This window comes from Camelina sativa, chromosome 11, assembly GCF_030686135.1.
Source record: "Camelina sativa cultivar CO46 ecotype springtype chromosome 11, ASM3068613v1".
NCBI lineage: Eukaryota > Viridiplantae > Streptophyta > Magnoliopsida > Brassicales > Brassicaceae > Camelina > Camelina sativa.
In genome coordinates, this window is record NC_141890.1 from 8,307,300 (window position 1) to 8,322,288 (window position 14,989).

The window sequence follows — 14,989 nt, forward strand, 5'->3', positions numbered from 1 at the left end:
AGTTTAAGAACAATAAATCCGATAAATCTTTAGCAAAGCTGATAAGCAATAATGGAAGTTTCAAGGCAATCTTCCGGAGTTGAATTTCATGTCAACGATGCCAATGGTGTTTCAAAAGTTATCAGAGGCATCCCGATTTAAGAGTTATATCACATTATAAGTATTAGTATTGTTGTTAATAAGAGCTTATCACACTTGACTTCAGAACAAGCTGGCATATCAAATTGAGAGATCAAACGAATCATTAAGATTGCATGTTCAGGATACAATGGAAAAGGGAGGAGGATATCACAGACAGAGATTGAAGAAGCAACAAATGGCATATGTACAGAGATTAATTAAATGATATATAGAACATTGCCAAGACAAGGCTGTTGTAAGGTACGATCAAGTGTCTATACTTTCAGACAAGCTTTGATATAGCCTGGCACGACATCCAGAAGGCTTTTGATGCAATACTCAGGATCATCGGGTTTTGATATATCCTGTTACCAATAAGGGCAATTAGATCAGTGAGACAATGTCAAACATTCAGACATACAAACTACTGACAAGATATAGTATTAAAGAGGATGTTTTTGCCCGATGTACCCTATCGCAGTTGCGCTCCATGATGCTACATTGTAAATAACTTTACTTCCCTCCCACGCTTTACGAAGCTTCCCTTTTCTCTTCTTCACTGAAAACATCGTGCTAAGTGCTACAATGCCAATTCATACGCAAACTCTTAATATCATAAGGAGACATAAGAGTCACCATCACTAGCAGACGGTTGGAAAGGGAGTTTAGGGGATTGAAAAGATAAGTTGGGTCTTGGGGAAGAAAGAGTTTTGACGTTCTCTACAACAAAACCTTAGGCTACTACTAACTTTTCCCCCCGAGAGAATAACAAAGCAGAAATAGGTACTCGTTATTGTAACAGATGGAAGTTCAAGATTTACCTTTCTGAAGCTGATCAGGTGATATATCCTGCACTCAAAATAAGTTTGCGTGTAAAGTCGATGAGACATTCATAACTCGAGACATAAAGCAAGAAAGGCGTATAATTAAGTGTACCTTAGTCTGCTTAAGGGATGATAAATATGTAGCCATGAAACAAGCGATACCGTCTGCTATATCTTCTTCCCTAACAAGGACATAATCATCTTCCGTTTGACCCATATATTCCTCACCCCATACATCATCTTCACTAACTACGTCCCAAGAGCTACCATCTTCTGCAAATTCAACAACTTATATATCACTAAAAGTGTTCATCTCTACAACCAATAACACATACATTGGCAAAAATCATCTTATTGAGGTAAAACAAACAAACAAACAAACAAACAGAAACTTGTTACTTACCAGAAAGATCTTGAGGAACTGAAACTTGAGCTAATTCTATCCTTTCACGAAACTCATTACATTCAACTCTAGACTTGATGAGATCATAAAACTGCAAAAGTAAACAAATCACAGAATCATGAATCGAGTAAACTAAGCTATCCTCCACCACAATCCTACGAACTAAAGGGAGTAAAGTACATATATATATATATGAAAGCATACGTTATCAGCTTCAGGATCTCCTGGATCGGAAGAAGAAGACGACTCTTCCCTGTCCGAATCCTCCTCCTCTTCCTCCGGTGATTCACTCTGTTCGCCGCCGTTATCATCGCCGGAAGGACTAGGATTATCGGTAAGTTCAAGCAGCTCAAGAGCTTTCTGGCAATCCTCAAGCAATTTATGCAACGTCTTACGCTTGACACGAATACTATCCAAATCGATGCGATTTCCTTTGTTCTCGGTATCATGGGACAAGCTAGAGACCTCAATTTCCATGGCTGCCGCGAAATCGGAAAGATCTGCTGCTCAAAGAGAAAGATTGAAGACGAATTGATTCCTCTGCTCCACAATTTTTTCGCCCTTTGTTGGATTGGCGACCTATCTAATTTATTTATTTCGACCGAGATAATTGAAAAAAAAAAAAAAAAGAGTCGTAAGTAGTAAGACAAGAAGCAACTAATTTTGCTGAAAATAGAATCTAACTGTATTGGATCCCTTTAAGCACATTTAATATTTAAAAAAAATATTATTTTAATTACTTTGTAATTTTAATTTATAAATATATTAAATCGACAAGCGTAATGATTTAAGGAAAAAAAAAACCAGTGAATCATAAATAACCAGCATTAAACCATAATTAAATTAACGTTTACTTTAGTGAGATGATACAGATGGCGTTTTTGGGATTATGGGAATGATTATCCCGAACAGTGACTAAAACAATACAATGAAGACGTCCAAATTTTTAATATGTCGGAACTTAATTAATGTACATGTTTGTCTAACATGCAGTACACATTAACATTAACAAAAAAATTAATTTAAGAATAATAATATATAAATGTTTTGAGAAAAACATTACCCAATACGGCGGTAGTGCCAGGCCCAGCCCAATATGAAGAACCTATATAAATAGATAGACGCGAAGCTCGCACGCTTTGTACTGTAAACCCCAAAACATTCACAGAGTCGTCGTCTGTCAATTCATTATCCGTAGTCCTCCGACGAAACCACCATGTGCGATAACACGTTGGTGAGATTTGTTGACAAGCGTAAGATCTCTTTCTCTCTCTATATTGATGTCTCTTTCTTCTTTAATATATGTCTTTGATTAGCATATCTAATCGGATCTAGTTTATTATTTGTCTTACGTACCTCGGTGTAGATGGCAAGACATGTGTGTTTTGGGATGTGAATGATTACCCAATCCCATATGGTCTCGATCCTGCTTCGATTTACCAAAGTATCAAAGACGCTATCAAGAAGCATGGTTGTGATGCGGAGGTGGTCATTCACGCTTATGCTGATGATAATACGGTTTCGGATGACTTGCGACGTCAATTATTGGATGCTGGATTCAAATTCGAAGTCTTTAGCCCAGGTGAGAATTTCATTTTTTACTCTCTTCGTTTCTCTTATATATATCTGTAATCTAAGATATATCCGTTGTTGATATTAGGGGGTGATCATGCGAGACACTGTACCATGTATTGTGACATGGTGTTGTGGGCATTCAAACATCCTACACCTCCTTTAAATCTGATTGTACTGGCAAAAGTAATCGATCGCGAAGGCAATTTTTATACTTTTATGGGTGCTTTGCGTATTAGTTATCATGCTGTTCTCTTTTCCGAAGATAAACAAATATGGCCTGGTGCCCCGTTGTTTACTAGCATATTTGATGGAGGCCGAAACAATATTAGCGGAAGCTCTCAACGTAAGCGGAAGCAGTAGGGGATATTCATACTGCTTCCATAGACGACTAACTATTGGTCCCCTTGCAAATCTTCCAATGTTGTTGTTTGTTTTTTGTTACCATTGTGATGAGGGTTGAAACGTTTATTTTATTGTCTATCTATAATGTGCTTTTGGACATAATAAACAAGTGGCCCTTCCATTTCTTTCTCTGACCATTCGTCACTTGCGTTTACTGTGGTTGCTCTATAACCCTCCTTCTTGAGAGCTGATTTGATTTTCTTCTTAATCGAATAAGGATGATCTAGGTTTTCTGATATTGAGTAATCCTCCCATTCACATACCACACATGTGTTGCGCACTGCATGCAATCGAGGAGAAAAACGAATTATTAAACATATTAATTTACTAATAAAAATCAAAGATCATAGAGACAAAAATATACTAGCTAGGAACTATATATATATATATACTAGATTAGGACCCACGGTACACCGCGGGATAAGTTTTTTTTTAATTTTTTTGTTAATGTACTTTTTGTTAATTTTAATGATTTAATACTAATTTTGCTAATATACTTTTTTGTTAATTTTAATGATTTAATATATAAACTCTGGTATAACCGCACAATAATTTTTGTTTACTACAATCTTAATCAAATCAGTTTGATTTGACATATTTTATATTGATGTTGTTAAAACATTAAAATGAGGATTTAACCCGTATTGAAATATCATATTACTGATAGTTTATTTTTTAGTATAATTCAATCATTTAAGGTCATATAACTGTCATGTAATATAACTCGTTTGTGTAATTTTAAAAACTTAATATGTTTAAATATTTATAATTTTAAACTTTTTATTAAGTTTAGATATATAAGTTATCAATTATAAACTTCTTAAAATTTTATAATTTACTATATACAGTAAATTTACTATATATGTATGTTGAACACACACTTTTTATATTAATTGAGTAATATATGTTTGTTTAAAAAAATTCAAATCACAATATCTGAAGGAAAAATACACATTTTTTATTAACCTTATGTATTATCTAGATAAGGCCCGCATTATTACGCGGGTAAAATTTTTTAAAAAAATATAGAAAATAATTAAATAGTAATGTTAACATGTTTATAGATTTTATCTTGTAACATTTTAATATTGAATATGAATCTTTCATATTTTATTTTAATATTCTCTCACTTCAATTATATAAGAGTTTAAAGGCTTTTCTTGCTCTATTTTATTATATTTTCTCAAATTTCTATGTATAATTTTTATTGATATAACAATTTATAAATATTTGAACTATGGAGTATATTTTCCTATTGGTTGAATTTTATAAATGGTATAATATTTATTGTTTATTAATCTTTGTACTTTTATCCAAAACTCTTATAGCACACTTAATAAATTAAGTTGTTGATTACACAAGTCAAATTTTGTTGAAAACACACATATAATATAATTAGCATACAATAGAAAATATATTGATTTTCTTAGTTTTCTTTTTTGATTTAGAAAAATAAAATTTGTAATATATAAATATGTAAAATTCTCTAAATATAATTAGCTGTCTTACTACATTTATTATAAAAAAAAAAAATTTTGACACGTGTCAATATCTAATCAATATATTTAACACTTGTCATGATTTTGTTAATGAGCAATTTTAACATCAAACTTTATATAATAAGATATATATGACAGACGATAGATATAGATCTCCAGATCATAGCATAAACAATTTCAAGCGAGGGATGAATTATCTTACTGCGTGATGTTGTGGTGGTGGGCTCGGGAATAATCTGGAGGATGGTTTCTATGCAGTTATTCACAAGGTAAGAGACGCTGTGCAACGTTTATGGTGCTGGATGATGAGACTTTGTGAGAATATTAGCGTTACATGACTCCTAAAGCTGTCAAATATTGTTGGTCGGCTATCCATGGGCCAAACCTAGCTAGTTCGCAAGTTTTTGGGCGGTTACATATTTCGCTGAATGTTGAAATAACCAATATTTTTACGGGTCAAATACACAAAACAAAATTATGTAAAGAATGGAGTAAAACATAAAAGAATTGTACAAAATTACAAAATTTAAAGGGTTATAACATGTTTGTAAGAAAATATAAAACAATAGTATCATAAATCTTAAGACTCTTAAGTCTATATAACACAAACTTGGATTATGAGCCCCCCCCCCCCCCTCACCTCTTGTCCGGCATTGTGTTTGATATAAAAAAATTTGTTCCTACAGTAAATAGCATATATATAGTTAAGGCTGAAAAAAATGTTAAGACTTCCTGAGAGCTGGAAAAAATAAAAGAATAGTTAAAGCTTGCAATAGTTGCATAAGTTATAAATGTGAAATGAATAGTATATTGAACCACCTATGACCTATCACAAAAAAAAGAAAAACTCGAAACGCAGACGAATGAACGAGTTCCCATGCACGCAGCATTATTATCGAAAAAGACAAAAATCGTTTATAATGGTTCACGTAGATTAATTATCATTTATATATACAATTATTCAAACTCAAGAGAGATGCCTAAAAGCCTAACTCAAATAAAATAAAGAGAGAGTGGTGGTGGAGGGAGGGTCGTGCCCAGCACGATTCAGAAATATTACTGAGGAGGTCAGACGGTCAAATGTAATGTAAGGTTGTCATTTTCCCTTTTTTTTTTTTTTGTCTTCTGTCACAAGGAGAGAAATAGAGGCTCTTTGATTTAATTTATATCTAATAATCCTAAATTAATGTCTTAGAGTGAGACTATAGAGACAGATCAATTAGCACATAATCCATATATATAAACTATAGAACAGAGAGTTAATTACAAGAGTGTTAATTCTTTTGATAATAAATAAAGAAAAATAGTAATGGTTGGAGTTTGGAGAAAGAGAGGAAGAAGAGGTCAAAGGGGAAAAAAATTTCCCTCCAAGAAAGAAAGGGAGATGATGACGTGTACAACTGCCAGAGAGAGAGAGAGAGAGAGAGAGAGAGGAGAGTCTAGTCTGGGGGGGGGTTTCCTCTCTTTTCGCCCATTTTTATCGCTTCTCCTCAAACTCCGTTGAAACTCTCTAATCAATCAATCACAATAATCAATTAATCATTCTCGCCATTTCTCTCTATTCTCTCACCCCTAAAATCAGTAATTTTTTTTTTTTTTTTTTTAATTTTTGATTAATAATAATCATCATCCAGATCGAATCAAATCAAGGTTTGTTTCTCTCGAATTCATATTATATTCATGGCATCTTCTCGTCAGAATCCGATTCCGTTTACCCTCTCCTCGAATTTGATGATCGTACATTCTTCTTCTCTTTAGTCCGTACGTACGTATATGGCGTGAACCCGAGTTATGGCTAACAAAAACGCAGAATCATCATCATCATCATCATCATCGTCCTCACAGCCTCAGGCTCAGCCAAACCAACAACAACAACAGCAGCAGCCTAGCGCTCTTGAACAACAAGATCAGGAGTCTCATGTGCGTCTCTCTCTCTCTCTCTCTCTCTCTCTCTTTTATGATTTTTTTTTTGGATATTTATCTCCGGGAAAAATCCCAATCAATCTTCGTTTTTGTTGTTCCGATCTCAGGGTGACACCTGTAGCATTCCTCAAGCGCAGTCTGGGAACACAGACTCGCGTACCCGTGGTGGCAACACGGTAATATTGACTCCCTCTATTTAGCATTGTGATTGAATTGAACTCTGTAATGGAAGAAGACTAGCTAGGTGAATATGTGAAAATGCTCCTTCAGAATCCCTTTTTTGTTAAAATTCCCCTGTCTTCTCCATCGGTCATTGTTGCGCCATGATGAGCATTTATATAATCAATCATTAGACTTGTTCTGGGTTTCTTATGATCAATTTTACATTCCGAGCTAGAAGGATCGTTATATGCTTTTACTGAATTGGATTCATTCCGTTATATGCCTGCTGTTGTTGAATTCATCTTAAGATATCTCTGACTCTCTTTTTTGTCGACTTTGTAGGTTTTCAAGAGTGGACCGCTATCTATATCATCAAAAGGTAATCGTATGCTCTGTTCTCTTAGGATGTATACTTAGTTCAGTGTAGCCTTTCTTAGGATGATGAGATGAGAGTTGTTCTAGTTAGGATGAGATGTTGTCTTAATTCTGACTGGGGGTAACTGTTACTGGCAGAGAGTAACGACATTTATCACGTGAAGTGGGTTTTGTAGGCGGGTTGAACCCAGATAGTGTGATACTACGACGGAACTTGCACAAAAACCACTAGGCTACATGTCCTGTTCAGTGGCTATATCTCAAACATTGTCTCTCATCACTTTCTGTTTCATTTAATACAGGGATTGGCTGGACATCATGGAAGAAAAGATGGTTTATTTTGACGCGTACTTCACTTGTTTTCTTTCGAAGTGACCCTGTAAGCACTTTTTTCTTTGAAGATATTGTTGAAAATATCCTATATCAGATATAGTTCTTACAATTTTATACGAGGCATGAGCCCGTTATTGTTACAGAGAACGGGTATCACATATCGTCTGTTCATCTTTCAGAGTGCAGTCCAACAGAGGGGAAGTGAGGTCAACCTGACCCTTGGGGGAATTGATCTCAACAATTCAGGCAGGTTGGATTATTACTCGAATCATTACAATCTTCTTCTTCATATATGATGATGTTTTATGTTAATCCTATGGTTCGGTGTTACTGACATCATAGAACTTCGAACTATCTTTTAGTGTGGTTGTTAAGGCAGATAAAAAGCTGTTGACTGTTCTCTTCCCTGACGGTCGTGATGGACGTGCCTTTACACTCAAGGTTTTTCTCATCTTTCTGTTTTCTGTCAATTGGTCTCCTTGATCTTGTTTATATCTATTGCATCCATCTCATTTTGCATCTTATATTACCCCCTGAAAATTTCTATGCATTCAGAACCGTTCCTTTGCGTTTTTTGGCTACATGGGTGCCAGTGCTACAACACCGGAATCCAACCTTTACCTCCTTAAAACTGTTTTTTTGATTTAGTGAAACTCTGTTTTGTTATGGATGTATTTTCTGACTACCGAGAAATGCAAACCGATTCTATCTACTTAGAATCCGCTGATTAATCGTCTATTCTAATGTGCTTTTATCTTTATTATCGTGTTAGCATAGCAGCTTGTGTAAGTTCAAGTTTGACTTTGAAGAATATTTTGGCCTAATCATAAATCACTAAAGGACAGAGAATCAATGATGGATTAACTTTGACCTTATGATTGTTTTTTTTGAAGGCTGACACTATGGAGGATCTATATGAGTGGAAAGCTGCTCTGGAAAATGCTTTGACACAGGCACCAAGTGCTTCCCATGTTATGGGTCAAAATGGTATATTCAGGAATGATCATGCCGATCCCGCTGTTGGTGCTGATGAAAAGAGTATGTTTGTCACCTTTTCAATGGTTTAGTCTTTATATATATAACAAGATATGTTATTTCTTAAGTGTTGTGAGGATGTCAAAGTTTCCTCCTCTCTAGAAAATAAGCAACGTGAGAATATTATTATGTTAACATATGTTCCCTGTCTGGAGTTAAAGGCTGACCAGTTCGTGTTGAAAGGCTCCCCATATTAGGGGCATTCAGTAGATATCGAAAGATTAGTTTCTCTTTCAGTTCATTAGACAATGATGCAATTTTTCATATTCTTACAGAAGATGAGACACCAACAAAATCAACTGTCCTTGGAAGGCCAGTATTACTTGCTTTAGAAGATGTCGATGGAGCTCCATCATTCTTGGAAAAGGCCCTTAGATTTGTTGAAGATCATGGTATTAGTTTTAAGCTTTCAGCTTGATTTGCTGCTTCTTTTACTCACTCTGAGCTGAAATAAGACAACAATATCCTGCAGGAGTCAGGATTGAAGGAATCTTGAGACAAGCTGCCGATGTTGATGATGTTGAACACAGGATTCGCGAATATGAACAAGGTTTGAGTTTTTAAGTATATGTACACGATTACGTGTATTTTATTCTTCTTCTTTTTTTTGTTTCTTTCCTGCTTTGTGCAAGTTATTAATACGTAGGCACTTGGTTCAGGAAAAAATGATTTCAGTCCCGAGGAGGATGCTCATGTTATTGCTGATTGCCTTAAGGTACCTGCTACTATTCAGTACAATGCTGAGTTAGCCTATCACTCTTAAACCTCTCTAACTGTATCCATAAATGTGCAGTATTTTCTCAGAGAGTTGCCTTCCTCTCCGGTGCCTGCATCTTGTTGCAACGCCCTTCTGGAAGCTTGCCGTAAGTTTATCATTCTCTTTCTGTTTTCTTTAATGTTTGTGTGTGTCCTCTTCCTTGGTGCTCCATCAAAAGCATTTATCTACCTTGGGGGTTACTGTGATCATTATATTGCTTACTTTTAAGGACAATCAGATGTCTCCATCTTAAATTTGACTGAAAATCTCTTTTTGGACATGCATATCTACTTTTGTTGTGTTTGTTATTTTTGTTGCTTTCTACAGAATGACATATTATTTGACAATATCTAGAACTTAGTCAGGATTGATAATAAAAATTGGAATTTGCTCGCCTATTCTCCTTGCAACATATCATATTTCCAGTTTTCTGACGCGTAGCTTTACCAGGTACTGACCGTGGCAATAGAGTCAATGCTATGCGGGCAGCAATCTGTGAATCATTCCCTGAACCAAATCGTCGCCTATTGCAAAGGTTGTCTCTTTTCCACATTTAGCTTACGAAACTTATTTAACATGCTTACAGGGTAAAATAACTTTTGTCATTAGTTCTGATTGTTTGTCCTCTTTCAGAATCCTGATGATGATGCAGACTGTAGCCTCTAACAAAACCGTGAACCGGATGAACACAAACGCCGTTGCAGCTTGTATGGCACCTTTACTTCTTCGACCCCTTCTGGCTGGTGACTGTGAAATTGAAAATGATTTTGATGTCGGCGGTGATGGTTCTATGCAACTTCTGCAAGCAGCTGCAGCAGCGAATCATGCCCAGGCTATAGTGATAACACTATTAGAAGAATATGAAAGTATATTTGGAGTAAGACTATACTTCTCTCTATGATTAAGGACCTTCTTAGTCACATGATCATAAATGATGAAGTGGTTTCCTATCTGCATAGTAATCCGTTCTTTATTACATTAGTATAGTGAAAGCATTGGAGGCAGTGTGAAATGGCAACTCCGGATCTTATCATAGTTGCACTTGTGTGCTTATTTTCAGACACTGACTTTTAGCTTCATAAATGGTCTGTCTGCAGGAAGGTTCCCTGTCACCGGGCTTGTACTCTGACTCAGAAGAAAGTGGTAGTGGGACAGAGGAGGGATCTGATGATGAAGTGTATGATGATGATGATGATTATGATGGCACCCAGGGATCTGATGACTACACAGATGAGGAAGAGGACCTAGAAAATGAATCTGATGGATCATATAGTGAGAGTGCCGCCTCAGACGACAAATATGCAGACAGCATTGATCCTGATGACCATAAGGCACGTTCATATACTAATCTTCAATATTTAATCTATTTCCCGAAAAGTAATCTTACGATTACAAGGAGTATTTCCATTACAAATGAGTTACATATTTGGATTCTAGAATTTATTTTAAAGTTCACATTGATGGTACAAGTTCTTTGGTCCTCATCCTTTCTTACTATTGTGTTTGCACTGTTTTCTGCAGATTAATGATAATTTAAGTCCTGTATCAAAATCCCCGAAAGCAAGTAGGGAGCCTAAGAAGCTTTTATCTGGCTCCAGACGATCTTCACTACCACGACACAATGACGGAAAAAAGGATGAGGAAATCGTGGTAAGAGGAGCTGATAATGCAGAGGTAAAGGCTGTTGTAGAGGTCTCGAAACCTGAAGATAAGAATTCATCAACATCAGATGTGGCATCTAGCACTCAAAAACCGTCAACATTATCTGATGCACCAGGAGGAAGTAAAAGGCACTGGGGCCGTACCCCTGTAAGTTTATTTTTCCTTCTGCCTTTTTTATTTCGAGGGACCAGCTCTCTATGTGTTTTATCTATCTCTTAAGGGGATCCAGACATATACTAAAAGTTTGGTGTTTTATGTGCTCAGGGGAAGAAAAACCTGTCAATGGAATCTATTGATTTCACAGCGGAAGTGGATGAGGACAAGTAAGTATTATCATCTTGACAAATGATTTGCATCGTTATGGTTCTTACAAAACTTCAAATTTGTTTGGACTAGAATTGATGTGGTTTACATGGGTTTCATCTGAAAATGTTAATATTCTGCAGTGCTGACATTGAGATACTTGAGTCAACCAAATTGGAGCTGCAAAACAAAATTACAGAAGAGGTCACGATAAGTCCTTTTGAGTATCTTTTCCTTTGCTACCTCGTTTGGCAATACAAGTGATGATTTTTAAAAATATATATGACCTGTAACAACCTCCATGTTTGGTAGAACAGGTCAAAAACAATGCAGTTCTACAGGCTAGTTTGGAGCGACGGAAGAAGGCTTTGTACGGGCGGCGCCAAGCTCTAGAGCAAGATGTAAGTGTAAAATAAAACCATATAGCTATGTGAAGTTTGTTTATTGAGTGTCTATGTTTAGGTTTATGAATTTTGTGTTTTACCTTCCTCTAGGTGGAAAGACTACAAGAACAGTTGCAGCAAGAGAGAGACAGGAAATTAGCCCTGGAAACAGGACTGAACGTGTCAAAAGGGAATCAACCTATTCCAGAAACAATCGATGAAAAGGTTGCTCTTCATCTTTGTCTAGCAACTAGTTGATCTTTTGGCTGGTTAAAAAAAGTACATAACTTGGAAGACCTGTCTGCAGTTGAAGAAAGATCTGCAAGACGTAGCTCAGGCGGAGGCTGATATTGCCAACTTGGAACATAAAGTTGATGATCTTGAAAATAGACTTGGTCAACAGGACGTAAAAGCCTCTGGTTCCACGCATGGTAACAGCAAAGAATCTCGGAAAATGCCAGAGCACAATGCAAAGATGTAAAGGATTCACAACAGATTAACATTTAACGTCACAACCTTTGATTTTTAACCCATATCAAAAGCTAATTAGTAGTTTTCTTTCAACTTTGTCACACAGGAAGGATAAACAAAAGGATACTGAAGCAGCCTCTACTCACATTTTTGAAAGGTCAACGTCCAAGGTAACCATTGTAAACATCTGATATATGTCTATCAAATCGTGTTTTCTTTCCTATGTATTTATCCACTACAGACGGGCAACATTTTGCAGGATGGGCAAGCGGCTGCAAGAGAAAATGAGACGGAGAAGCAACAGGATTCACGGAACAAAAGCTCGCAACAAGAAATGTCACGTGGCAGCACAAAGCTGGCAGGCATGTCAAAGAGGTCTGGCACAAAGGGAGAGGTAAGTTTCATACTGAAACCATTAAATTTCATCCAAATATCGTTCAAAAACTAGAAGCTGAGTGCAACAAACAGGGAAGCACAACAACAACTTCTGCACTTTCCAAATTGACAATGCGACTCAACTTCCTGAAGGAGAGGCGAAGTCAGATTGCAAACGAGCTCCAAAACATGGACAAAGGAAGATCTTCAGGGCAACCCAGTCCATCCTCAGGGCAAACCCGTGTATCAGAGGAAACCGAGAAAGGATCAGGGTCGAACTCGAACAAGGACTCAGACAGTGGCAAAATCCAAAGCGCACATGTTCTTGACAGAGGAAGATCCGAGAACGGAGGAGACAGAGGCAGAGGATCATCTGGAGGAAGCCAGATTCCCAACACTACACCGAGAACCTTTTCCAGATGATCTCTTTCTTAGAGCTGCTTAACTCCAGATGTACAGCCGCCAAATTAACTCCAGCACCATTTTATGCCTTATTCTTTCACCCCAGCAACAAAATAACAGATTCATTCTTTTTTAGTCCACTCCTCTTTCTCTGCCTTATTCTTCAGCCTTTTCTTTGACCAAATAAACTACACATTTTTTTGTTTGTGTTTCAACTGTGCGTTGGATCTGTTGTTTTGGTAGTGGACATTCACATCAGTATAAAAACCAAAAATTGAATTGTATTTATAACACCAATGATTGAACAAAAAATATATTGAACTCCTTTTGCCCTCTTTTGGGTTCACTACTGTATTTCAAAAATGAATTAAAAAAAAAAAAAAAAGTAGTCGTCATCATCAATAAAAGAATAGTAGTACTAGTAGTATCAAAAATCACGAAGCAGCTTCTTGATTTGCTCCAAGGTAACGAAGAGAACAACAGTGAAAGGTCCTTGCCTACAAACCGTAGGAACAAAGCCTTTATAAAGAGCCATTGCTCCTTCAGCTCTAACCGTCTTCACCGCACAATCCAACGCGCCTTCGTACGCTCCCACCTTCATATTCATCACTCTCGTCTTTATCACATCCACCGGATTCGAAGCCACCGAAGCAACAAATCCCGCCGCGAAACTCGCAACCACGTGAGTCCCGAGCCCATCCTCAATCACACCACTCTCTAGTATCCCTTCCTTGAACTGATCGTAAGACGCAAGCTGAGCCGCAGTCACAATCATTGCTCTGTTAATCGTCAGAGCAGAGCCACGCCACAAGCTCGTTACGCCTTCTCCTTTCACCATGCTCTTGATTGCGTCTCCTACACCGGCGTAGTTACGACGCTGTGCTAAAGGAAGCCTCCCGTCAGCTTGCATCCTAACCATCGCCACGTCGGCTGGATTTCCAACGGCGGCTCCGATCCCACCAGCGACAAGCCCCGCACCGATCTTACGGCCCAGACTCAGCTTCCCTGACTCAGGATCAGACCATTTGGTCTTTAGCACCTCGTAAAGACCCATCCTGGTGGTGGAATAGAGAGTCTGACGGAGAAGAGTAGCGGAGACGCCGGAGAATAACGCGGCGGCGCCTTCCGACTTGACGATGTTGATTCCGAGTGAAATCGGTCCAATTTTGGGAACGGAAGCGGTGGTGGTCTCGGCGAGAAAAGCTGCAGGGGAAGAGTTGGGGAAAGCGAGAGCTGGACGGAGGAGAGTGACGGTGGTGGAGGAAGGAGCTTCGCCGTGGAGCTGAAGACGAACCTTGATGAGATCGAGAGGGTGAGTGGAACAACCGGCGATTACGGAGGCAATCCCACCTTCGACGAAGCTTTTAGCGCTCATTTTTGTGGAAATCGGGAGGAAGAGAGAATGAAATTGAGATTGTTGTTGTTGTGCTGAAGAAGAAGAAGAAGAGGGAAGCAAAAGGGTATTTATTTGTAGTGAAGTTTCTTTGACGCGGTTTTGTCTTGTGTTCAATGTTGACGACGAACGATGAGTGTGAGAGAGAGAGTGATCTCGATCATTAAAGTAAACCCTAATTAAGTCAGTCAGATTCGCCGGGTCCAAAAAAGTAGAAAAACGTGTGAGTGAGTCAGAGACAGCCCACTGTTGTCTTTATGGGCTTACGACCGAGACGTGTGTTTTAATTGGGCCTTTTTACCTTATATGTAATAAGGAAAAAAAATAATCGTCGCCTGAGAGATTCGAACCACTCGGCCAAAGCGACTTGTTGTTATTATTTCTGGGTACCCTGTTATTATAAATACTATAATGATTTCTTTAGTGTGCAACTAGTACAATTTTTTTTTTGTTAACCATAGGGCCAATTAGCCGGCCCATTAGCCAAATTCCTACATTTGTAGGAGCCAGGATTCGATTCTGGGTGTGATAGTGCCTTCTACAAATGGGCTTACCTCCTGCCACTGCACTAAGGTCACTTCACTAGTACAAT

The 14,989-nt window shown here is 37.6% G+C and overlaps 4 protein-coding genes across 5 annotated transcripts; 2 read left to right on the top strand and 2 right to left on the bottom strand.

The window, feature by feature from the left end:
* Window positions 1–200: 200 nt before the first annotated feature.
* Window positions 201–2,051, bottom strand: LOC104722525 (RING finger protein). The gene is made up of 6 exons (XM_010440705.3): window positions 1,552–2,051; window positions 1,348–1,438; window positions 1,057–1,217; window positions 942–969; window positions 592–700; window positions 201–485 (listed from the first exon to the last, which is right to left on the bottom strand). Exons 1-6 carry the CDS (start codon window positions 1,822–1,824, stop codon window positions 404–406), a joined length of 744 nt encoding a protein of 247 aa, XP_010439007.1. The 5' UTR covers window positions 1,825–2,051; the 3' UTR covers window positions 201–403.
* A 437-nt stretch (window positions 2,052–2,488) lies between these two features.
* Window positions 2,489–3,458, top strand: LOC147933756 (uncharacterized). Its single transcript, XM_087470989.1, has 3 exons — window positions 2,489–2,600; window positions 2,714–2,929; window positions 3,008–3,458. The coding sequence occupies exons 1-3, from the start codon at window positions 2,564–2,566 to the stop codon at window positions 3,280–3,282; spliced, it is 528 nt and encodes a 175-aa protein (XP_087327115.1). The 5' UTR covers window positions 2,489–2,563; the 3' UTR covers window positions 3,283–3,458.
* Window positions 3,459–6,132: 2,674 nt separating this feature from the next.
* Window positions 6,133–13,338, top strand: REN1 (Rho GTPase activation protein (RhoGAP) with PH domain-containing protein). Of its 2 annotated transcripts, none has more exons than XM_010440708.3 (24): window positions 6,133–6,473; window positions 6,582–6,743; window positions 6,854–6,922; window positions 7,251–7,287; window positions 7,586–7,662; window positions 7,796–7,866; window positions 7,979–8,057; window positions 8,510–8,654; window positions 8,927–9,043; window positions 9,124–9,201; window positions 9,311–9,366; window positions 9,445–9,514; window positions 9,859–9,943; window positions 10,042–10,285; window positions 10,506–10,739; window positions 10,930–11,217; window positions 11,335–11,393; window positions 11,517–11,577; window positions 11,691–11,774; window positions 11,868–11,981; window positions 12,064–12,233; window positions 12,334–12,397; window positions 12,487–12,621; window positions 12,696–13,338. In XM_010440708.3, exons 2-24 carry the CDS (start codon window positions 6,615–6,617, stop codon window positions 13,023–13,025), a joined length of 2,796 nt encoding a protein of 931 aa, XP_010439010.2. In that variant the 5' UTR covers window positions 6,133–6,473; window positions 6,582–6,614; the 3' UTR covers window positions 13,026–13,338. The 2 variants fall into 2 exon arrangements, with proteins under 2 accessions (XP_010439010.2, XP_087331808.1); XM_087475682.1 differs by having other exon boundaries at window positions 6,146–6,473; window positions 12,469–12,621.
* DIC2 (dicarboxylate carrier 2) lies at window positions 13,266–14,814 on the bottom strand. The gene has a single exon (XM_010440707.3). The coding sequence runs from the start codon at window positions 14,377–14,379 to the stop codon at window positions 13,432–13,434; it is 948 nt and encodes a 315-aa protein (XP_010439009.2). The 5' UTR covers window positions 14,380–14,814; the 3' UTR covers window positions 13,266–13,431.
* Window positions 14,815–14,989: the final 175 nt, after the last annotated feature.